Consider the following 25,625-nt stretch of genomic DNA (forward strand, 5'->3'; position numbering starts at 1 on the left):
ACCCTGGGAGTCTGTATGCCTGTGACTATAGCACTCTGAGCTTGGACACCCCAGCTTTGAGGCTGCTGCTGCTAAAATGGCTGAGACTAACCTGAGAATCAGTGGGGGGGCGGTGAGGTTTGGGGCCACCTATGGGGGCAACAGGCTCTTCTCTGGGGGCAGGAGCGGTGGGGGTGGCGGCGGAGGGGCCGGAATGGCCCTCTCCAGGTCTTTTGGAATGGGCGGGGGTGGAAGAGCGGGACTCGGTATGAGAGGAGGGCTCGGGCTAGGCATGGGGATGGGAATGGGGGGAGGCCTTGGGATGGGAATGGGGGGAGGCCTGGGGATGGGAATGGGGGGAGGCCTGGGGATGGGGCTGGGAATGGGAGGTGGAGGCGGTCTTGGGATGGGCATGGGTGGACGTGCCCTGGCTCTAGGAGCCGGCGGTGGAGGTGTCAGTGCAGCAGGGTTCAGGGCTGGCGTGGCCCCACTCAGGGCTCGCTTGGGCGGCCGGGTCTTCAAGATCGGAGGCTATGGCTTCAACCCGTCTTTCCTGAGCTCCACCACTGCAGTGGGTGGTGACGTGGGTGTCAGCCCTGTGCCAAGCATCGACCCCTCGCTACCCTCGCTCGACACAGTCCAGGTGACCCGCCTAAAGGAGAAGGAGGAGCTGCAGGTCCTCAATGACAAGTTTGCCACCTTCATTGACAAGGTATGTCATGCAAATATTACACACTTCATACAGGCAATATCTATTTTAATCCATCTCAGTCATATTTTAAGTGCACTTTAAGAATACAGTAATTAGCTATGCTTCATATTCATGCATAAATATGGTCCCATGTGTAAACTCAATATTTGTACAGGTGCTTGAACAACCAAATTAATTAAACTCTATGTACTACTGCTTGAACAAATTAATTAACATTATGTTGATCAGTATCCTCTACCCATCAACATCCTACACACCCTAATCCTCTCAGGGCGTGACCTTTTATAACCTAGGTGGATTTCTCATACAGATGAGGATTGACCGATGCATAATTTGTTTGTGCTTAAACCAGTTGAGGATAGTATTAGATTGTCCATGTTTTGAAATTGATAGCAATGCTCATGTAGGCAGTCAACATTGTTATCATGCAAAAACATTATGCATGTATCAGTTGTACACTGAGTGTACAAAATATTAGGAACACCATCGTAATATTGAGTTGCTCCGCCTTTGTCCTCAGAACAGCCTCAATTGGTTAGAGCAAGGACTCTACAAGCTGTCGAAATCGTTCCACAGGGATGCTGGCCCATGTTAAACCCAATGCTTCCCACAGTTGTCAAATTTGCAGGACGTTCTTTGGGTGGTGGACCATTCTTGATTCAGACGGGAAACTGTTGAGCGTGAAAAACCAGCAACGTTGCAGTTCTTGACACACTCAAACCAATGCGCCTGGCACCTACTACCATACCCCGTTCAAAGGCACAGAAATATTTTGTCTTGCCCATTCACCCTCTGAATGCCACACACACAATTCATGTCTCAAGGCTTAAAAAGTATTATTTAACCCGTCTCCTCCCCTTCATCAACACTGATTGAAGTGGATTTAACAAGTGACATCAATAAGGGATCATAGCTTTCACCAGGTAAGTCTGTCATGGAAAGAGCAGTGTTCCTAATGTTTTGTCTATATTGTGCATATGATTTGATCTGACTAAATAAAAAAGAACAGGCCCATTGGAATGTTCTGAATATCCAAAATCAATCAAGCTCATTGAAATTCAAACCCATTATTGGAGAGGAACAATAGACTGTATTTCTATGTTGTAAACTAAATAGAAATCTATTTGTGTAGTGTATTCATCAATCTGGCCTCTCCCGTGCTCTTTCATGGTCCCCAGGCTCGCTCTCTGGAGCAGACCAACGCTGTGCTGAGGGCCAAGATCGCCATGTTCACCAACCCGGAGCAGAGCGGCCCTGCCAACACCTCCATCCTGCTCACCTCTGCCATCGGTACCTACAAGATCCAGATTGATGGGCTGTCCGCCACCAAGGAGGCCATCGTTGCTGAGATTGAGCACTACAAGAGCATCATCGAAGATGTCCAGAGCAGGTGGGTGAGGTTAGATTACATAATGAAATAAACATTGACCCTATAATACACAATACAGTGAGTATAGTGATCCCACAATACAGTACATAGACTATATACACAATACAGTACATAGACTATATACACAACAGTCAAGTGTCACCACAATGCAGTGAATCAACAACACAGTATCATAAAGTGGGGTCTAGTGTTAGTCACTAATCTGTCTGCTGCACCAGGCCTGAGGAGAGAAAGCTCTCAGCCTCGTGTAGATGTGGTGACTTTGCTTTATAATTACCTCGGCAGATCAATGCATTTAATGCTCAGTTGGAGAAAAATCCAGCAGCAGATTCTTGAGCCTTTTGATCTAAAGAGAATCTGCATCCTACCAGCACACAGCTTGACATTCTATTGATGCTGCGGAAAATAATAAAATACCCACATTTGTTTCAGACGAGTACACAATATATTACCCTTTAAACTCACCAAGCTGAACTGTAGACATTAATGATATATGAAACCTAATGCATACATTTGACTCAAAGTTAATTGATATAAAACCTTCTATTGGTTTTATGTTGAAAGGTTTGAGGAGGAGACAGCCCAAACCAAGTCATTAGAGATGGACTGGACCACATTAAAAGAGGTATGGATACATCATGGTGTTATCAAACTACCAAAGGATTATTCAAACTATGAATAACATTCTGTTATGGCTACTAAAACCACTACTCTCATGCTTTAACAGGAGGTAGACAATCTTTACATGAGCATTTTTGAGCTTCAAACCAACATTGGCGGACTGGAAGATCAGATTGGTCTCTCAAAGCAGGTGTATGATGCTGTGAGTACAAAGTATTTTACTGGAAAATTCTTGCTGAACTTGCTAGGGGAGGGGTGTTCAGTGCACATTTAGGCTCTATAAAATGAGCAAACATGAAAAATGGTAAACTCCCCCCCCCCGGTTCACATTTGTATTAGAATTCTACATAGACACTGTTCCTTGTCTGCTCCTGTACTCCACCAGTAAAAGCATTCCTTCCTGAGCCCTCTGGAGATGCTCCCTTGCCCAGGCGCTGCATTAAAATGTCTCCCCATCAATTATGGAGATTCAGACAAGCTGACAGCCAGCACTCAACACTAAGCACTGCTGCTTCTCTCTTTCTCGCTCACTTAAATCATCCAGATGATCACCGCTGCAGAACCAGACCTTTCATAAGTGTTCACAACATTATGGATTCACATTACACATCCTCCGAGCCTCTCAGTATCCTAGCTGCATCCTAAAATGGCATAATTGGTACACAGGAGGGACAATGTGGGCCTATTATTCTAACAACACGGTTGCAGTAGATTATAGTATACATGGGGATCAACAATGAGTACGGTACATTTACCAAAGCGATATTGGAAAGTGTTCCAATAAAGGCAACATGCCCAACAGATGTTGTCCACAGTGAGTCTCGATACAGTACTTCACATATTTTAAAAGCTGTATTATGTTGCCATAGCCACAAGGAAGATTAAAACAATTGCACGTTGGACATAACACATTTCCTGTTGTGCTTGGTGTTGTAGAAAGTGAAGGAGGTGAGGAACATCATGACGGGCAGTGTGAGGTCAGCCTTCTCCATCTCGGTGGACAACGCGGCCCAAGCCCAGGACCTGACCTCTGCCCTGTCGGAAGTCAAGTCCCACTACGAAGCCCTGGCCCAGCGCAGCAAGCAGGACGCCCTTGTTTCTGTGCAGGACAGTGTATGTACCCTTCAGCGACCGACAGTATCTAGTCTGCATTTTCTCAACCAGTCTATTGGTCCATCAACTTTATATTGCATTAACATAAAAGTGATCTCAAGTCTGTCAGGCAGTATCTAACGATAACTAGTTGCAAAAATGATTACTTGTTTTGCAAACACCATTGGAACCAGTACAACATTCATTATCTCTCGTTCCTATCTGTGTTGCGGTCTCCCCCAAGTGGATGTTCTTAGTATTGCACTCAGAATACAGTATTTTAGCCGACGTTGCCTTCCAGCATCCAACCCCAAATTTTATGTTTATTTCTCAAGTTTGCGTAGACTAAGACTAGTGAAGGCAAATGTAACCTCCCTTTTTCTTATTTCAAACCCCAGCTCTCCATGATGTCCATGACCTCCCAGCCCAGTACCCAGACTCTGACCCAAACCAAAGAGGAGCTGCGCATGTACAAACTGCAGATCGACTCAGTACAGAGGGAGATCGACAGGCTCAAGACCCTGGTAGGAACATGACCTTGTCTACCCTAAAGCTCGTCTGAAAGTATACAGTCTCAAAGAAAATGTTTCATTGATTTCATAAATGACAGTAAGTATCCCAGTACTATCTCCTGACAACGTAATGCTCGCCAGTGTGTCAATACGCAGGACTGATCTCTCCCGTTGTAGAACATCCAGTTGGAATCTCAGGTGGATGAGGCAGAGTCCCACTCCAGCTCCCACACAGAGACCTATCAGGAGCAGGTGCTGACCCTCAAGTTGCAGCTGGATGACATCAGAAAGGTAAGGATGGGGTACAGAGTCATCCACAAGTATACACCAGTAAAAAAAAATATCCTATAAGCCACTTTCATGTGCAGTTTCTAGGTGCAGCATAACCCATGAATCATGCTCTTCTTCCAGCAAATAACACACTATGGTCAAGAGTACCAGGAACTCCTGGCCAGTAAAATGTCTCTAGATGTTGAGATCACTGCATACAAGAAGCTTCTGGACAGTGAGGAGACCAGGTAAGAGAGTAGGGTCTCATATAAGTACTGATTGGCCCTCTCTGAAGTTCTATGATAGTCATGTATTTGTGATGCGTATGGTTTCAGACTGAAGTCAGGAGGTGGTGTGACCGTGCACATGTCTAAGACAGCCATTGGAGGAGGGGGAGGTGGGGCTGGACTGGCCCTGGCCCTGGGAGGAGGAGGAGGAGGTGGTGGCGGAGGAGGCGGTGGCGGCGGGGCTGGCCTGGCCCTGGGAGGAGGCGGCGGTGGCGGAGGAGGCGGCGGCATGGGTCTGGGCGGTGGCTACAGAATGGGCATGGGCGGAGGCCTAGGAGGTGGATTTGGAGGGGGTCTGGGCAGTGGCTTTGGAGGATTTGGAGGAGGTCTGGGGTTAGGAGGGTCCTTCGGAGGAGGAGGGTCCTTCGGAGGCGGGAGCAGCTACATGTCCTCCAGCATGAGCAGCAGTGGACGTGAGTACAACTCCCATCTCTATGAACTAGTTTAACTTATCTGTAATGCCTCCTTTAAAACAATAATTTATTTGGGTTGAGGCTTATAGCTGGGCGGCAGGTAGCCTAGTGGTTCGAGCATTGGACTAGTAACCGAAAGGTGGCAAGATCGAATCCCCGAGCTAAGTTAAAAATCTATCGTTCTGCCCCTGAACAAGGCAGTTAACCCACTGTTCCTAGGCCACCATTGAAAATAAGAATTTGTTCTTAACTGACTTGCCTAGTTAAAGGTTAAAATAATAAATTAAATAGCGGGGTCTACACAACTGATTGCTTGGGACATGGACTCATCTGAGAGGTCTAAAAAGAAGTTAAATTTGGGAGTGTATTGTCCCTTTACCTTCTGAAGTTCAGCCATGGAGAATGGGTGGGACTTCCAACTTCATTGGCTGATCCCTCCTGATGTCATGTCCAACTGGATCATCAGGAGGGCTCAGCCAATCGTGAAGAAAATGTGCTATTTTAAAATGGTGCTGCCCTAGGTCATGTGTTTTGTTCTATTTTATTTTTAATCCAAGCCCCCGTCCCACTGGTGGCCTTTTGGTAGGCTTGTAAATTAGAATTTGTTCTTAACTGACTTGCCTGGGTAAAGGTTAAACTTAAAAAAGACTAATAAAGATGACTTTCTCTATGGGTGCAATGCAGACAATTCCTCATTGGACCACTCTTTCCCTTCCAGTCTCTTCAACAGTGTACTGAGGACAAACAGGACAAACCAGAGAATCTGCCTACATTGACCCAGCTCCATAGGTTTGAGATGAAACCCTGTTTGGTAGAATTACTAACAAAAATCAACAGTTTCTGTTGTGACTTGCCATACTCAATGTAACAAATGTTTTATATCAATAAAAGCAGTGTCATTTCACCATGTGCAACACATTCAATAGGCTTGAGGTCTACTAGCATAATCCCAAAGGCCTGGATTCAAGCCGACTGCGCCACATCGAGAACGCATGCAAGGAAAATGTTGCATATGTCAGCTAAATCCAAAATGAACTTTAAATGGCGCATAGCAGACAGTGTGATCGGATTGGACATTTCATACAAAACAATGACCAATTATTATTTGAATACTTATCAGTTCAGAGGCTTGTGAACACTCCAGAATTTTGCATAAGATTCACACTGGTGTGTTGGGAGGGGGTAGGGCAGCAAAGGGAACATACAGCCTAAGGCCACAAACAAACCTCACCCTTCCTTTGTATGAAAAGAATATCAACAGGAGCTCTTCGTAGAGCACGAGACCCCATCTTCACAACCACAGGCTCTCTCTCTGGCCTTGTGCGACGCATTTGATTAAACTGGAATACAACAAAATATATTTGTACAACCCGAGTGTACACACAAATATGGTCTAGATAGTCCACTTTATTCTCCCCCGCCTCCCTTCTGTTTGCCTGCAGGCTGTGTGGTCTTGGCCTTCTTGGTCGGACCCTGTGCAGGTGTCCCTCCTGGCTGTTAATACAGGTGTCCCTCCTGGCTGTTAATACAGGTGTCCCTCCTGGCTGTTAATACAGGTGTCCCTCCTGGCTGTTAATACAGGTGTCCCTCCTGGCTGTTAATACAGGTGTCCCTCCTGGCTGTTAATACAGGTGTCCCTCCTGGCTGTTAATACAGGTGTCCCTCCTGGCTGTTAATACAGGTGTCCCTCCTGGCTGTTAATACAGGTGTCCCTCCTGGCTGTTAATACAGGTGTCCCTCCTGGCTGTTAATACAGGTGTCCCTCCTGGCTGTTAATACAGGTGTCCCTCCTGGCTGTTAATACAGGTGTCCCTCCTGGCTGTTAATACAGGTGTCCCTCCTGGCTGTTAATACAGGTGTCCCTCCTGGCTGTTAATACAGGTGTCCCTCCTGGCTGTTAATACAGGTGTCCCTCCTGGCTGTTAATACAGGTGTCCCTCCTGGCTGTTAATACAGGTGTCCCTCCTGGCTGTTAATACAGGTGTCCCTCCTGGCTGTTAATACAGGTGTCCCTCCTGGCTGTTAATACAGGTGTCCCTCCTGGCTGTTAATACAGGTGTCCCTCCTGGCTGTTAATACAGGTGTCCCTCCTGGCTGTTAATACAGGTGTCCCTCCTGGCTGTTAATACAGGTGTCCCTCCTGGCTGTTAATACAGGTGTCCCTCCTGGCTGTTAATACAGGTGTCCCTCCTGGCTGTTAATACAGGTGTCGCCTCCTGGCTGTTAATACAGGTGTCCCTCCTGGCTGTTAATACAGGTGTCCCTCCTGGCTGTTAATACAGGTGTCCCTCCTGGCTGTTAATACAGGTGTCCCTCCTGGCTGTTAATACAGGTGTCCCTCCTGGCTGTTAATACAGGTGTCCCTCCTGGCTGTTTCCTCTTGTTGTTTCTTTTCTTCTTTCCTCCCTCTGGTTTCCCCAAAGGGACTGTGTTGGCATCTGCTGCCCCCTGCTCAGAGACAGGCAGTTGCTTCTTGCGGTTCTTTCTCTTCTTAGTCTCGGGCAAGAATCCTTTCTTCTTCTTGGGAGCGGTCGGCTCAGCCTGGTCTTCTTTGGTTTTCCTGGTTCTGTCCCTTTTGGGCTTTCTGTTAAAGGTGGAGCCACAAAACATGGTATTAAAGCAGGTATTTTCAAAGTGGTGTCTGCAGATGGTCCACGGCCATGTCTCAAAATATAAAAAGTTTGTTTTTTAGAATGTAATTTCTTTAATGAATATTACTAACAGATTAAACATTTTATGTGGAATAGAGAGTAGAATATTATTAATATAGCTTGTATTCCTAACCCTGGTCTGCCTGGGAGGCTCACAGGGATATTGGTATCCACAGTACTCAACAAATCAATAGGCCTGTATTCCCCCAAAATGTATTTTTTTAACATAAAGCTTAAATTACAATATCCTAAAATTGCAGGATATTCACTTTAAAGAAAATCTCTGCCCCATGACAAAACATGTAGAACTGCAGGAAATTAGCTTAATTCTCTCCGATGCCAAGAGGTGGGCTTTAAATGTTTCTTCCCAGGGCCCGAGACTTGGTTCGTCTGACCACGCACTGCCGAAGTACTAAAACTCCTTGTATCTCACTCGTTGTGTTCTAATTATGAGGGGGTCCCTTATGAAGTGGCTGTCACAAAAGGGGTCTCCGGCCCCAAACAGTATGAGAACCAAAAGCAAAGCTGCTCTGTTGGCATACTAACACGGCAGTTCTCTTACCAATTATCTGAAATAGTGGAAATGCTCAAAGTTTCAACAGTACTCACACCCCCATCCCCCCAAAATAGCTGACATATTCAGTAGGTCTCAATGATATGAGTATTGTTGGTACAATTATTTCCCAATGACATGGCACTGTAACAGTAAGCATGTGGCTGAGTTACTCACATGACTCCAAAGTGTTTCATAACAGCCCAGTAGGTGTCCTCCATCTGTCCAGTCTTCCTGAAGCCCAGAACCTCTCTCATGGACTGAATAACCTTTTTGAGGGGCTCCAGATCCACAGACAGCTTCTGTAAAACACAGGAGACAAGTAGGTTAAAGAATCTGGAAAGACAAAAATGATGGGGGGGGTGGTATTAAAGGGATAAGTTGCTTTACCTGCTGGTTGACAGTTTTGACCAGGAAGAGACCGAGCTCCAGGGCTTTGACCAACTTCTCCTGGACCACCTTGTTCTTACCAGTCTCGACTACAGTCTCCAGACTCTGAGGAGAACATCCACAACCATATCAGTAACAAATCAGCAGCTCCAGGGAGAGATAGGTCATGTACAGATTCATCCAAGTCAAACCTAGAGATTAAACTGGATGAAAAACATTGTTAAAGTTGATCCGTTTTTAATGAAACAGGCTTTAGAAGAAAGTTAGGGGTCGTACGCACATTCCAGGCGGCCCCTTAATTGGGTAGGACGGGCTGATCGGAATGGTATCAAACATGTTTTCAATACCACGCCATTATTATGAGCTGTCCTCCCCTCAGCAGCCTCCTGTGACGCACATCCTTAAATACGTAGGGGCTGGACTAAAATAATAATGGAAAATAACAGGGAGGGCCCCACACACTATTTATGCTCCCAATTTACCACAATATGATTTTTCCCATGCTTTGCAGTAATGATGTGATATAGAGATTGATTCCTGTGGTGTTTCACACAGTGACATGTTCTCTGATGTCTAAGCTTGGGTGAGGTGTTTGATGCCTACCGCTGCCACATGGCCCACCGCCTGCTGAAGCAGCCCTGCCCAGGGGTCGCCTGCTAACAGCTGCTGTACCTCCCTGCTCTGCAGCCCCCGTAGCACCATGGCACTGGCCTGGCTCTGTGGAACACACACGCATACAAAATGAAACACTCAATGGGAAGATGATTTTGTGCAGATCAGTGGTATTTACCGTCAGTCTGAAAGGATCATTGGCTGGGAAGAGTGTGGTCCGTTATCACTGTATTAAAACTAGAGTTGGTAGAAGTTGAACCTAACTACTGGTCCAGGGTCAGATGCTTCTTTTTACTGGTAATTGTTGTTGAGCCTACTAGTCTTACCTGTTGGTGTTCTCTGACTCCTGTTGTGATGTGTTCCACTGCGGTCACCAACAGGTTCACACACAGAACCTACACACAACACAAGATAATCAACCTCCAACAGCATCGCGTTACACCAGCCAACAGACTTCTTGACACTAGATGTGGGGATTCTTAGAAAGCACAGAGCAACAAGGGGAAACACCAACGCATCTTCAAGTGTTTATGCAGTCATTTGAATCAATAGAGAGCAGTGTGGATGCGGTTGTTGTTGACTCACAGGGAAGCGGGTGAAGAGGTCGACAAACATCAGGCCTGACAGAGGGCTTTTCCTGCGCGTCATGAAGGAGCAGAGCGCCCCTTTAAAGATGGCCGACACCCTCTCCACATCCACGTTACCCATGAACCTCAGCTGCAACACCGAGATTTCAGTAGGTTGGTTTCATACAAAAGACGCACTAATAGTAAATACTCGGCCTACATTAAGGTTGAATGCTAAGGGTTGGTTAAGGAACAATTGTCACTGTCGTCAACTCTGAAAGGTAAAGAGGCTTACCTCCTCAGTAGAAAGTGTTGTCTTGCCGTCTGCTGAGGCCCCGGGCACACCCCCTCTCAGCACCTTGACCAGGTACAGAGATGCACTGAAGAAGTAGAGTGACACTGAGGAGTCAGACAGCTTCTGGGTTTTGGTCATGAGTTTCTCCAGCAGGTCGTGGAGCTCCCCCTGTCTGTCGCCTACGGTCTTACAGTACTGCTTGGCCCGGCACAGCTGGTTCCTGGGGGTAGGAGAGGACGAGGGTGACGTTGACTGATCAGTGTGGCAGGATAATACTGGAAACTGTTGACATGACAAGATAATCTGTTTCCCCAGACAGAATACATCCGTCTTCAATGCACCTGCATATGACAAATTCTTTCGAGGTGCATAAAGAGAAGTAAAGCATAAATCCTGTCTCACATCTCTTATACATTGTGAGGTGCTTTCAGTATTAAAGGAAAACTCCATCCCAAAACATTTGGTATTTGTTTCATTAGGCCATTGTTGACCGTTTCAAAATGTTTTTATTGTCAGCAATCAAATTTTCAAGAGTACATGTGCTCCTAAATTGAAAAATGTGGAACAAAACACATTTGGGAGCACAATGAAAGTATTTGAGGAAGGAGGTTGCCGTGGCAACAGTGGAGAGCTCCCAATGTTTTTGGCGTGGAGAGATGATAGAGCCAACATGACACATTGGGCTGGGCGATATCGTCTTTCAAGGTATTCCATTATGGATCCACATACCGGTATAGACTTTTACAATACCGCCTATAAAAAAGGTATTTTGATAGTGTTATACAGATTGCACTACTTCACTGTCAGTTTTGTCCTAGTATGGTTGAATATAAATCAAATCAGAATGGAGAAAGACAATTAAAACCACTTAGAATGTATTTGTTGCCATCCTAGGGTCATGGCCTACTCATAAAACGTACCAGTCAAAAGTTTGGACACCTAATCATTCAAGGGTTTTTCTTTATTTGTACTATTTTCTACATTGTAGAATAATAGTGAAGACATCAAAACTATGGAATCATGTAGTAACCAAAAAAGTGTTAAATCAAAATATATTTGAGATTATTCAAAGTAGCCACCCTTTGCTTGATAGCTTTGCACACGCTTTGTTGTTTGTCACTGGCCTACACACTATCCCATAATGTCAAAGTGGAATAATTATGTTTTTCAAAATGTTTACAAATTAATAAAAAGCTGAAATGTCTTGAGTATTCAACCCCTTTGTTATGGCAAGCCTAAAGTTCAGGAGTGCAAATCACATGGACTTACTCTGTATGCAATAAGTGTTTAACATGATTTTTTAAAATAAACTACCGTAATTTCCAGACTATTAAGCGCACCTGAATATAAGCCGCACCCACTGAATTTTAAAAAAAGAAGATTATTTTGAACATAAATATGCCGCACATGTCTATAAGCCGCAGGTGCCTACCGGTACAATGAACTTTACACAGGCTTTAATGAAACACGGCTTGTAACAAAAATAAATAGGCTTTAACGAAACACGGCTTGTAACAAAAAATAAAAAATTAGCAGTAAGCTTTAGTTGTCTTTTTGCACTGAGCCAATTCCTCAAGCTGCTGTTTCCAACGTCTTATCATCGACTCATTAAGACCAAGCTCCCGTGCAGCAGCTCTATTTCCTTTTCCAACAGCCAGATCAATGGCCTTCAACTTGAAAGCTGCATCATATGCATTTCTCCGTGTCTTTGCCATGATGAGGGTGACAAAATGACTACCGTAATCAGAATGATGGGAAGTTTGAGAGAGCTCGATTTAATCTAAACAGTAAACAAAAAAGTTGTTTGACCTTAACCCGTTCGGCAATTTCATTGGTCTAATGAAAGCTTCATGCCGCCAAAAAACTGAGCACGTCACAGAATGTGTTTTTTTTTTTAAAGCGGGTCAAATCCATATATTAGCCGCGTCATTGTTTAAGCCGCGAGGTTCAAAGCTTGGGAAAAAAGTTGCGGCTTATAGTCCGGAATTTACGGTACCTAATTTCTGTACCCTACACATAATTGTAAGGTCCCTCAGTTGAGCAGTGAATTTCAAACACAGATTCAACCACAAAGACCAGGGAGTTTTTCCAATGCCTCGCAAAGAACGGCACCTATTGGTAGATAGGTTAAAAATAAAGCAGACAATGAATATCCATTTAAGCATGGTGATGTTATTAATTAGACTTTGGCTGGTGTATCAATACACCCAGTCACTACAAAGATGCAGGCGTCCTTCCAAACTCAGTTGCCGGTGAGGAAGGAAATCGCTCATGGATTTTCACCATGAGGCCAATGGTGATTTTAAAACAGTTAGTGTAATGGCTGTGTAACTGTTTAATGGGTCTGGAAAGCTCTTAGAGACTTACCCAGAAAGACTCTCAGCTGTAGTCGCTGTCAAAGGTGATTCTAACGTATTCGAATGTATTGACTCAGGGGGTTGAATACTGATCTAATCAAGATATTAGTGTTAATTTTCATAAATGTTTTAACAAACGTTAGAATTTTTCTTCCACTTTGACAGAGTATTTTGTGTAGATTGTTGACAAAAAAAAGACAATTAAATTCCACTTTTTAACAACAAAATGTGGAAAACATCAAGGGGTGTGAATACTTTCTGAAGGCACTGTATGTGTCTGAGGGTAGTGGGTATGTTTCTGAGCCAGTGTGTGTCTAAAGGCACTAGCATGACGTACTTGAAGATGTCTGCGGCCTTGCGGAGAAAGTCCTGCTCCTGCTGGTCGCTCTCGGAGCTCATGCCGCTCTCAATGACGCTGAGCAGGGGCTCCACCATGCCCAGCACCAGAGGGCTGCTGCCCTGCCTGGCCAGGAACACCTCCACCAGGTCCAGCACCTGGAACACAGCATAGGACCAGGGTCAGCACCCCATGAACACAGGGGGACCATCACCAGAAGAACAAGAGAGGCAGTGTTAGAAATAGCACTGCTAGAGTAGTGTTTCGCCTATATTAATTTAGCAGTGAAATCGTTGCCACCACTCCATGTAAAAATAATAAATATATAAATTACGTAGAAAGATAAAGGACCTATATATATATTTTTTACAAGATCATCTTTAAGAACTAACAATCACCAAAATAGAGACTAGACAGTCGGGGAGAATCCAAAATTCCAAAACTGTCATTGCATGGGGTCCCCATTGATTTTGTAAAGTTTAAGTCACTTAGATAGCATAACAACACAGCATAAGCCATGGCAAAATGTGTAGTATTGCAGGAAATGTGCTTTAAAACAGCAACATTTTGCCACTGCGGCCAAGAAGATTTGGGGTTGGCCACGCCGACTACCACACCTTTCACACTTACAACTCTATCCAAACAGGACAGAAATGGTTATCTTGTCATGTGAATACCTTGATCTTGAAGTCTCTGACGAGGGTCTTTTCCTTTTTTAGCTTGTCCTTCTCATCCTTCTTGGCCTGCATCTTCTTCTTCTGTTCTAGGAACAGTGATGCGATGCTGCCGTCCAGCTTCATCATGGCTTCATCGTCCAGCTCGTCATCATCGCTGCCGTCCACTTTGGTGGCCTGTGACATGCAGCAAGAAAGACCCGGTCCAGTTAAAAACGTCTAGAACAGCACTGTGTACCAATGTCTCTGCTTTTGACCCCCCACCCCCACCCACCCTCACAGAGTGAGGATTTCAATGAAACCTAAAACCGCTAGAATCTTATCCAGAGCGACTAACACAAAATGCATTAAAAAAATTACGGCTAAAAACAATTATTTCTTGAGCACTATAAGTGAAACCTTGAAAAATAAGAGTACAGTACAATCCCAGAGCTAGAACAAAAGACCAATCACAAGACACCTACCACGGCACCCTGGTTCTGTAGGACCTTCATCAGCTCAATGCGGAAGTTCTGATCCACCTCACCCCCCTCCTCCATGGCCTCATCTTCACCCTCATCAGAGTCGTCGTCTGATGCATCCGACTCTTCCTCATTCTGGAGAAGCAAGTAATACATATATTTACGAAGAGTAAAAATAAGCAATGGCTGTTATGGGACACTAAACAATACTAAACAAAAATATATAGGCAACCATTTTTTAGGCCTTGCCAATGCATTAATATTGTAATTATTATTACATTCTAAAATGGGAGAATAATGTGGACTTGCCGGACTAAATAAACTGGATGCGTGGTGATAATAAAGACATGAATAGTGGTAGCTTCACTCTCACCATTTGAATCTCCCCATCACTGTTTTTATAATGAGAAAGCGTGCAAAAACCAGGTTCCTTTTGTAATGGGAGGATTTGGATAGGAAGCCAAGTTGAAGCCAGCATTAGATGTTGTCCTCCTCATAGTAACCGCTCACGGTTTTACCGCAACACCTTTCAATTGTAGCGGCGGGGAATAAACTAAAGTGGGCACATCTCACAAAAACGGAAATCGTGGATAATAAGGGGAGCAGGAGAACTTCTAGACTGGCTACAATAATTACAAGGTCTTTTCAAGCCCCAAATTGAGGAAATGTCAGATTTTCAAGGAAATTCCAGTACTTGAATTTCTGAGCTCCAAATTCAAGTAGGCTACTTCAAGCCCCTTCTATTGTTTAAAACTGCAGGTGTAACATTGAAACCAAAATGCATTTGTCATGTTATTTCATTACTATATCATATTGAGAAGAAGCACACTAGGCAATGTCATTTGTTGTCATTATATCCAGAATAATTCATAGGAATAGAGTTGGGTGGTATGCAATAGTCTATCCTACACAATTGCGCACTGTTGACTTGGTGTTCAATCCGAGGCACAAAAACATGGACTCATTTGATGGTTTCCCTGTTAAATCTAACGAGACCCTGCTGTAACACATGCAGACAACAACTGATGATCAACATCAACTGGCTAGGGGTATTAGATCCAATGTGTATCCTGGCACAACTGTCTTCGCAAACACCTTTCCAGCACTTGGCCGGTTGCATCGCATTCGCCATCACAACAGCTGTTTGTCACTTGACTGTCATTCAAAACATTCCTTCCTGGATCAGATGATGACGTGAAAACATCATGGTGTAATTAAACAGCTTGACACCAAATACACATCCAATCGTGTTATGAATAATTATTGAAGCAGCACGTTAATGACAATATCGATTTAGGTTTTAAGTATCAAGGTAAGGTGACTCTTTCATTTAGAAGCATTCCATTTTGCAATAGCATACATTCTGGGGGGGATTTGTGTGCCCATGAAAACTGTTTCACCTCTTAACATAAGCAGACATGAAATGTTAGGTAGTTTCACTGCATTTAACTGCTAGATACAGGTTTATTACAGGGCTCAAGTTCAATGTCTAATTGAACTGATTAATGCTTTATATATGATATGGCGACAACTTACACTGCCACAAATGCAAGGACCGAAAAGTCATGTTTTGGGTCACACGATTTTGGACAAATCCGTCAAGACACCAACCAAGAGAAGGGGTTAAACATAGCTATATTCAATAAAATGTGAAACCTATGTCCCCCCTTATATATCTTAATGTAACGACATGGGGAAAAAATGGCTAACTATTATCAATGAGTTATCAATAGCTGTAACATGTTGTCCAGCATAGGAAATCCTCGCTGGTACCCTAGTTTATAGAAAAACCCTGATGTAGATTTGTGAACGTGACCAGTTGTGAAAGAACTGACCATCTCTTCATCGTCTTCATCATCCTCGCCTTTCTTTTTTTTGTCTTTCTTCTTTATTTTGTCAGAGTCTGTATCATCCGTCACCACGATGGCACTGTCCTCCTCATCTTTATCTGGGTCCAGAACCTAAAGACACAATCAGTCAAATTAATGGACATTCCTGTAATATATCAACATTTACTTTCACAAATCAACAGAAGTTTTACCTTCAGTGAACACAACGTAATATTTTTATGCCACATTTAAAAACTACAGCTCTGTAAGAGTTCAGTATTCTCTAGTCTGGGAGACTTACATCCAAGATGGCGGTGAGGGCTCTGGCGGTGACGTGGGGACAGATGTTGGAGAAGACAGTCCTGCAGACGTGGCGGATGTGTCTACTGGGCTGGGACAGGAGTGAGAGCAGGATGTCCACCACCACCTCAGCCCAGTGGGGCTCCTCCTCTCCTGCTGCTGCAGAACCTGGATTAACAGGACATGTGGTTACAGAGACATCCCATCAAAGGCTACCATACTGAACATAGAGGCTGGTATTTATACCAACCTTAAGCCGGGTGTACACTACACGACTTTCAAAATCGTGACATCGTTAAACCATCTTCCCTGTAGTTTTTTTGTCGCGCAAATGTAGTGGTGTGCACACTAAATGATCTGGCAGAGACAGGGGTCACACACTACAAGATTCTTCACTTGGTGTTGAGGATTGTCGATACCACGCTGTCTGGCGAAAACAACGATGTGATTAGATTTAATGTCGCTACAACGACCTGTGTCTCAAAGCAGTCTCAAACGTTTTCAGTCAGACATTCACGCTTGCCATACAGTTGAAATATCTAGCCAACATTTTTAACATTGCTCAGTGCTGTAACGATTTGACACTCTGGCTTTGATTAAAGGCAAGTACAAACGCATTCTAGTAGTAGTCATCGCTCCTTCTTGAGTCTACACATTCTGGGTAATGCGAAACAACATCTCTCTGGCTTCTTCTCTGGCGAGCTCTCATTGGCCGCTGTCTATTGCTCATCACCGTTCTCAAAACTTGTCGTTGCACATCTCACACTACAAGAACATTGCAGATTGTGCCGAAAAAAACAAACATATTTGAACATTTTGGGACGTCTGGGACTGCTCAAAAACAAGATCGGTAGCCCTTAGATTGAGTCTCTGACCCTCTCACATTTAACGAGCGGCGGTGACGGCCGTAGGCAACGATATTGGGATTTTGTCTCCGATTTCAAAAACTTGTCTGGGACAGCTAAATCGAGGCCAAAATCGTGTAGTGTACACCCGGCTTCACTGTCACTGTACAACTGTGAACCAGTATGGATGGGAAATAGCTAAATAGATGGTTTCAATATATGGAGAATGAGTACTTCTTTCCTTGTCACAGATTAAGACTGGGGTGGTTTTGGCAAACTCAACTCTTCAGTAAGATTCGGTTGGCTCTGACACATTCCCTATGGACATGTGGTCTTACCGGTTACCGGCTTCTTCTTCTTCTTGGACTTCTTCTCTTGGGCTTTTTCCATGCAGTTCTGCAGATCCTGCATCAGGTCTACCAAATCCTCTGGAGCCTTTACGGTACAAGCAAACATGTATACATAAACGTGGGATAAAAAGGACAAAGTAAAATGATGTATCTAAGAAATCTTGCCATACTACTACAATCATTTTACAATCATTACATACCTTGAAGAGGTGAATGCCAACCAGCAGGAAGAGTTGTTGGAAAGCAGATGTCTCTGGAGTCTGGCCTTTCTTAGATTTCTTCATTAGAGTCCCCACTGACGCCAGCATACTACATCATAACAGGTTCACTATTGGCTTACATTTTTCTTACACCAACCTTTAAATCCCCCCATCTCTACCTCTATATGATAAATGTACAGTCAGTGTGGTCCGTACCTGTCCCAGGCCTGTCTCTGCTCGGGGCTGAATGGCTGGGTGCTCTGAGCGTACTTGGGCTGGTTGAGCAGGCTGTCAGCGTACCGCACCAGACAGAAGATCCACATGGAGCCGTCAGCCATCACACCCTGTACGTGCCTCTGGTTGCGGGCTGCCACCTCAGGGGAGTCGCCCAGCAAAGGCAGGTGGTTGATGTGCTGCAGCAATCTGGAGGGGTTGGGAGGTTAGAGACGTGTTAATAGGATGTGTAGTGTAGGGCAGGGGTCGACAACAGGTGCCCGAAAATCAGGGGGTTTATTTGGACTTTAGTTTTTGGACAAAACAAATACTAAAATCACCAGGAATTCAGCTAAAATACATTTAATTTAAGAAATTTGTTCCCAAATATTCCCACAAATAGAAATATGTGATCATGTCTCAATGTAATCAAGGTATGAAATTATTGTATTTGAAAATATATTTTGGGGTTTAGTTGTGGTCAATTTGCAGTAGGGCTGGGCGATATATCGAATTAATTTGAGTAATACGAATGTATGTTTTAGCGCTATGTTCCAAATGCCTGTATCGCAAGACCCTAGGTTTTTATTGTGTTTGTTTTCATGAGCGTTTTGTCTTTTTGGTCTTGTCTCCTTCGCTGCTTCTGTGCACGGTGCGCACCTTCCCACTTACAGACAGACACCAAGCCCCTCCCCCTGCCACACAACAATGAAGAAAGATCACTTCTTCCTCTCTGGAAAACAAGCTGTTTAAACTTGCTATTTGCATTGGAGATTAGACGATTAGACGTAGAACAGAGCAGATCCTAATAAAACCAGAGTATCAATGTTGTAGAAAATGTATGAATGCTCCATTTGTCACGAGCAGCATTTTAGCCACAGACTTATGTGCTAGTCTGTATAAATGTGCAATGAGCCTAAAAAATCTTCTTGCTCCTTTTCTTCTTGCTCTTTTGCACCCCAGTATCTCTACTTGCACATCATCATCTGCACATCTATCACTCCAGTGTTATTGCTAAATTTGACGAAGTCAGTTCGCCAAATTTCTTCCCTGCTAGAGCTGCCCCGGTCAACTGTAAGTGCTGCTATTGTGAAGTGGTAAAGTCTAGGAGCAACAATGGCTCAGCTGTGAAGTGGTAGGCCACACAAGCTCACAGAACAGGACCACCCGAGTGCTGAAGTGCGTAGCATGTAAAAATCGTCTGTTCTCGGTTGCAACACTCACTAGCAAGTTCCAAACTGCCTCTGGAAGCAACATCATCACAAGAACTGTTCGTCGGAAGTGTCATGAAATGGGTTTCCATGGCCGAGGAGCCACACAAAAGCCTAAGATCACCATGAGCAATGTCAAGCGTCGGCTGGAGTGGTGTAAAGCTCGCCGCCATTGGACTCTGGAGCAGTGAAAACGTGTTCTCTGGAGTGATGAATCACACTTCACCATCTGGCAGACCGATGGATGAATCTGGGTTTGGTGGATGCCAGGAGAACGCTACCTGCCCGAATGCATAGTGCCAACTGTAAAGTTTGGTGGAGGAGGAATAATGGTCTGTGGCTGTTTTTCATGGTTCGGGCTAGGCCCCTTACTTCCAGCGAAGGAAAATCTTAACGCTACAGCATACAATTACATTTTAGACGATTCAGTGCTTCCAGCTTTGTGGCAACAGCTTGGGGAAGGCCCTTTCATGTTTCAGCATGACAATGCCCCCGTGCACAAAGCAAGGTCCATACAGAAATGGTTTGTCGAGATTGGTGAGGAAGAACATGACTGGCCTGTACAGAGCCCTGACCTCAACCCCATCAAACACCTTGGGGATAAATTGGAATGCCGACTTCGAGCCAGACCTAATCGTCCAACATCAGTGCCCGACCTCACTAATGCTCGTGGCTGAATGGAAACAAGTCCCAGCAGCAATGTTCCAAGATCTAGTGGAAATCCTTCCCAGAAGAGTGGAGGCTGTTATAGCAGCAAAAGGGGGGGACCAACTCCATATTAATGCCAATGATTTTGGAATGAGATGTTCGACGAGCACGTGTCCACATACTTTTGGTCATGTAGTGTATATTGTAAATCTGCCAGAAGTTTAAAGAAAATGTAGATATGATTTTTAGGCCATATCGCCCAGCCCTAATTTGCAGTGTACAAATGATTATAACTATGTCCCGGTCTCCAAACCATCCACTCCAACAAATAATCATCCCGTGGCTTTAATCTAGTTACCTACCCCTGGTGTAGGGTATCTAGAGTGTAACGTAAATGAACACTCACGCTATGGAGTTGCCCCTTTAAAACCACACATGTTTAAAACTTAACTGACTATTCCAGCCACCTACCATTGTAGCCATGCCCTTCATCTTTGACTACCCCACAGCTTGTTTTTGGAAAGTGATAAAGACTGTAAAGTAGTCTTATCTCACCCAAAGAAGGAGTTGATGACAATGGCTCTGGTCTTCTCATCCAGGGGCACTGACAGGGTGGCTTCTGTCTCAAGTATGTCTGGGGTGGCCTTCTTAGCATTGAAGAACGCATGGAAAAAGACAAACCTGGCGCAATGGAGGACAAAACAATGGGTCAGCATCTATGCTACATTCATGACTATAAAGTGCCCTTCAGAATACAATAGTTATAGTCATAGAAATGTTGGGAAGATTATTACGCACCTCCAACTTGGCACAAGAAAAATATCAGCCTTTGCTGCTCCCAAAAGTGATATCACCAAGGCATAATCTAAAATCACTTTGGGGAGCAGCAAACAGTGAGTGACATGACATTTTCCCTGCAGTGAGATCTCTCACCTGGCTACATCCATCACTAGAGCCTCCTCTCTCTTCACCTGGTTGTTCTCCGCGATGGAGGTTAGGCGTGGAATGATCCACTTCCTCAGGCGGAATATACAGTTCTCTCTCCTAAGGATAGAGAGAGTCAACAATTCAATGGGATACTTCTGGTTTAGAAGCTAGAAGGCATATATTAGTCATTCTAGGACATGCTCCAAGAGTTCTACTCACTGGACTCCGCCCTCCTGGTTCTCCTTCTGCCTGCGGGTGCTGAAGTCCAGGCAGCTGTCCAGCCGGGGGTTGAGGAACATGTCTTTGAGCCAGTCCACGTAGCTCTGCAGTGCGGTCGGCTGCAGATGCTGCACAACCCTCCAGAAGGAGGGCACCACGGGGTAGCCCTGGTTGGTGAGCAGGGAGAAGGCCACCATCACCGCCAGCTGCTTCTCCGGGTCATCGCAGCCCTGCAGGAAGTCACCAACGTACGTCTCCATCTCGGGGGCAAACTTAAAGCGGTCTGGGAGCTGACGGGGCGAGATGAGGGCATACTTGTAAGTCAATATATATATTTTTTAATTACCTTTTTGGATAAGTGAGCATCTTACTACATATTTTCTGTGACCAACTAAGATGCCAGCAGCTTCACTATGTATTTCTATAATCTGGTGCAGTCATGAGTCGACAGACATTTGTAGGGAGACTGACCTGTGCAGAGACCACGTGTTCCCCGTAGGCCCTCATCACCTCTCCATTTAACACCTGTTTTAGCTGGGCCAGAGTCAACAAGGGCAGGGCACTACCCAACAGCCGGTAGCTCAGGTAACTGGGGCACAGAGAGAAGACAGCCCGATGTCACAGAAAGGCCAAAAAGATCATCAAGGACAACAACCACCGAGCCACGGCCTGTTCACCCCGCTATTATCCAGAAGGCGAGGTCAGTACAGGTGCATCAAAGCTGGGACCGAGAGACTGAAAAACAGCTTCTATCTCAAGGCCATCAGACTGTTAAATAGCCATCACTAGCACACAGAGGCAGCTGCCAATATACATAGACTGAAAATCACTGGCCAATTTAATAAATGGAACACTAGTCACTTTAATAAATGTTTACATATCTTGCATTACTCTTCTCATATGTATACACTGTATTCTATACTATTCTAATGTATCTTAGTCTATGCAGCTCTGACATTGCTCGTCCATATACTTATATATTCTTACTTCCTTTGCTTAGATTTGTGTGTATTGGGTATATGTTGTGAAATTGTTAGATATTACTGCACTGTCGGAGCTAGAAACACAAGCATTTCGCTACACCTGCAATAACATCGGCTAAACACGTGTATGTGACCAATAAAATTTGATTTGTTAGAACAGCTATGTACATCGACAGCACAGGAAGGAAAACAAGAACATACATGGGGGGAAATGCTTGCATTAAATTAGAAAAATGACTGGGGGAAAAATTTTTATTACACGGGTCTAGGCTACAGAACTTAATTCAATCATCTAATATTCGGGTTCAGGGTCCAAATGTGAGTGAGGAGCCAACAGTCTTAACCCCAATGATGTGCTTACTGTGTGGGCCCTGGCTGGTCTTTCAGCATGCCGTTAATGATGGTCTCCCTCCAGAAAAGCTCAAAGTTGTCCTCCCTCAGAGAGATCTGCAGCAGGTCCAGAGCCACCGCAGGCAGCAGGCGGTCCTTCTTGACTGAGCGGGCCGCCATCTTCAGTACATCTGTCAACCTAAGGGAGAGGTTGGACAGGAAACACAGATTTGATTTTACATTTAGTAAGTGTGTGTGTGTGTGTGTGTGTCATCCTGACCATGGAAAAAACCATAGCCCTAGTCGTAAAAAGCTGCTCACTTAGGGATATTGTCCATGGTAATGATTGTGGAGGTGCCCAGCAGCTTCTTCAGCTTCTTGGGCTTGAGCACCTGGGGGAACCTCTGCATGGCCACCAGGAGGAGCTGCAGCTGCTCAGGGGTGCTGAAGGCAGAGGACAGGTCTGTCTGCAGGGCTCCCAGCAGCACCTCCTCAAACACCTCCTCTGACGTCTGGAGAAACACACAGACCAAACAACACACAGGTCATACCGACTGCACCATTCTACACAAGGATTTATCACATTGAGACACCATTAGAAGAGTGATACACTATGAAGTAGAGCTGGCTGAGTCACTCACCTCAGACAGGATGTCCACCATGGTCTTCCTGGGCAGGTCCCGCAGGTGTTCTCTATACTGCGATAGGCTCTGGAGGAGCTGCACACACTCCAGCACCACCTGAGGCTCCTGTCACACACACACACACACACACACACACACACGTGAGTAAGAAAACTAAACACACACTGAAGTTTGAAAAGTAGAGACCGAGCTAGGTCTGGTAGTAACAATAAGAGGGACATATGTGCACTTCAATTCTCTGTGCAAAACATGGTATACTAGTCTTCTCTGCCAAGCCCATGGGTGATCTGGTGTCATTCTTACCTTTGGAAGGCGTGTCGACTGAGACAGGGCGAGCACACCAAAGAAGTTCCCAAAAGCAGCATTTCTGATGAGTTTCTGTGAACATGAATATAAACGTCACCATAAGATACTGTGCAAAATAGAGTCCTTCATTGGCTGATTACATGAAGTATATGGATGTTAGTGAAACGCTCCCGAACGGCGCAGCAGCCTATGGCACTGCATCTCAGTGCAGGAGGCATCACTACAGTCCCTGGTTCGAATCCAGGCTGTATCACATCCGGCCGTGATTGGGAGTCCCATAGGGCGGCGCACAGGTTTGGCCAGGGTAGGTCGTCATTGTAAATAAGAATTTGTTCTTAACTTACTTACCTAGTTAAATAACGGTTACCGTAAATTCCGGACTATAAGCCGCAACTTTTTTCCCAGGCTTTGAACCTCGCGGCTTAAACAATGACGCGGCTAAAATATGGATTTTTCCCGCTTTTAATTTTTTTTTCTTAAATAAAAACACATTCTGTGACGTGCTCAGTTTTTTGGCGGCATGAAGCTTTCATTAGACCAATGAAATTGCCGAACGGGTTAAGGTCAAACAACTTTTTTGTTTACTGTTTAGATTAAATCGAGCGCTCTCAAACTTCCCATCATTCTGATTACGGTAGTCATTTTGTCACCCTCATCATGGCAAAGACACGGAGAAATGCATATGATGCAGCTTTCAAGTTGAAGGCGATTTATCTGGCTGTTGGAAAAGGAAATAGAGCTGCTGCACGGGAGCTTGGTCTTAATGAGTCGATGATAAGACGTTGGAAACAGCAGCGTGAGGAATTGACTCAGTGCAAAAAGACAACTAAAGCTTACTGCTAATTTTTTATTTTTGTTACAAGCCGTGTTTCGTTAAAGCCTATTTATTTTTGTTACAAGCCGTGTTTCGTTAAAGCCTGTGTAAAGTTCATTTGTTTCAATGTACCGGTAGGCACCTGCGGCTTATAGACATGTGCGGCTTATTTATGTTCAAAATAATACTTTTTTTTTAAATTCAGTGGGTGCGGCTTATATTCAGGTGCGCTTAATAGTCCGGAAATTACGGTAAATAAAAAATGTATTATAAAATTATAAATTTACCACAGTATCTAACTTTAGTCACATCACATGCTTACCTTTTTCACTTTCGCCAAGTTGTGCTTCTCTTTGATTTGATCAAAAGCTGTACGCAGAGGTACCTCCTCAAACACGCTCAGTACCTGGCAACCAAAACAATGACAGAAATCATGCATCAGTAACAACCTCTTATATGTTATGTAGTAACACCTTCATAACTCCTTCGTAAGACATGTACAAAGAAATAGGATGTTGGTCAACCGTTTGATGTACTATTGACATTACCTGTCCCAAAGCCAAACTGAAGCCTGGCCGGGCAGCCTCTCTAGTGTGTGCCAAGCCATCCACCAGTCTCTTCAGGGTGTATGTCAACTCATCTGTCTAGAAAGGAAAGACAACACATACGTTATAGCAAAATGTCAAGAACTCTATGGACCCATAAATGTAACATGTATGTGTGTGGTGGAACATACACCTTCTAAACAGACAGTATGACAGCAACTCAAATGCATATAAGTAGAGTAGCATTCCAACAATCAAAACTCTCAACTCAACACACGTGGCCAGGTGTGAAATAGGTTGTTTAGTTTACAGCTGTGCCAAACTTGATATGAATAACGTTAATGTTATTTCCAGTTTCTCTAAAGTCCAACACCCACCAATAGCATAAATGTGACAACGTGCCTAACTAACCAGCTACTGTAGTTGGTTTAGCAAGATAAGTAGGCTACGTTGGCTAACGAGCTAACTCTGTAGCAGCTAACTGAGCAACTGAGAGCTGTCCCAAACACACCAACCTTTTCACTAGTCTTCAGATATTGTATGAGATTTTCAATGGCCTTCAGCCGTATCTCTTGTTCAGGTTTAGCGATATCCCAGAAGAAGTCCAGGAACTCGCGGTTCTGTTGGAGAATACCCTTGGCATCAGTAATTTTCGGTCGCGCTGGTTCATTTTCTATCTCCCCCATTTCTACATGCATCGCATTCATGCCATGTGACAGTAGGGAGATAAGGGTTTTGAGTAGACGGGATACCGTTTGGGTCAGATTTGACTTTTCTTAGCAGGTTAGGATAATTTACGTAACTGGTTAACGTTGGGGAAACGAATAGAGTTATCTAAAATATATATATATTTTTTAGTTAATTTGACAAAAGCTGTATCGCTTTTAGCAGAGGAAAAGGCCAAGCAAGAGGCATAACTGGGGTCAAAATCTGTCTTCTCCAGCAGGTGGCTTTTTAAAAATGTTATTCGCTAGTCAAGCAATGTTTTTTTTTTGGAGGTCGTGGAGTGTCGAATTTCGTTAATAACAATATAATAACGTATTTACTGTGTGACTTATTTGATCGAATCGAAGTTTCGTAATGATTCGG

At 44.4% G+C, this 25,625-nt stretch overlaps 2 protein-coding genes across 2 annotated transcripts; one reads left to right on the plus strand and one right to left on the minus strand.

The window, feature by feature from the left end:
• Positions 1-13: 13 nt before the first annotated feature.
• Positions 14-6,180, plus strand: si:dkey-183i3.5 (thread biopolymer filament subunit alpha). Its single transcript, XM_014137338.2, has 10 exons — positions 14-691; positions 1,870-2,081; positions 2,646-2,706; positions 2,809-2,904; positions 3,639-3,815; positions 4,193-4,318; positions 4,484-4,597; positions 4,718-4,824; positions 4,912-5,276; positions 5,995-6,180. Exons 1-10 carry the CDS (start codon positions 77-79, stop codon positions 6,012-6,014), a joined length of 1,893 nt encoding a protein of 630 aa, XP_013992813.1. The 5' UTR covers positions 14-76; the 3' UTR covers positions 6,015-6,180.
• On the minus strand, positions 6,135-25,407 carry LOC106567719 (myb-binding protein 1A-like protein). The gene is made up of 26 exons (XM_014137337.2): positions 25,052-25,407; positions 24,540-24,635; positions 24,314-24,397; positions 23,175-23,249; positions 22,869-22,976; positions 22,549-22,739; positions 22,259-22,426; positions 21,386-21,503; positions 20,915-21,204; positions 20,702-20,812; positions 20,324-20,449; positions 17,913-18,119; positions 17,697-17,805; positions 17,485-17,581; positions 16,303-16,469; positions 16,008-16,133; positions 14,176-14,307; positions 13,715-13,888; positions 13,038-13,195; positions 10,344-10,563; positions 10,068-10,199; positions 9,809-9,877; positions 9,474-9,587; positions 8,871-8,975; positions 8,658-8,782; positions 6,135-7,860 (listed from the first exon to the last, which is right to left on the minus strand). Exons 1-26 carry the CDS (start codon positions 25,241-25,243, stop codon positions 7,575-7,577), a joined length of 3,780 nt encoding a protein of 1,259 aa, XP_013992812.2. The 5' UTR covers positions 25,244-25,407; the 3' UTR covers positions 6,135-7,574.
• Between the last annotated feature and the right edge of the window lie 218 nt (positions 25,408-25,625).

Source organism: Salmo salar, chromosome ssa13, assembly GCF_905237065.1.
Source record: "Salmo salar chromosome ssa13, Ssal_v3.1, whole genome shotgun sequence".
Classification (NCBI taxonomy): domain Eukaryota; kingdom Metazoa; phylum Chordata; class Actinopteri; order Salmoniformes; family Salmonidae; genus Salmo; species Salmo salar.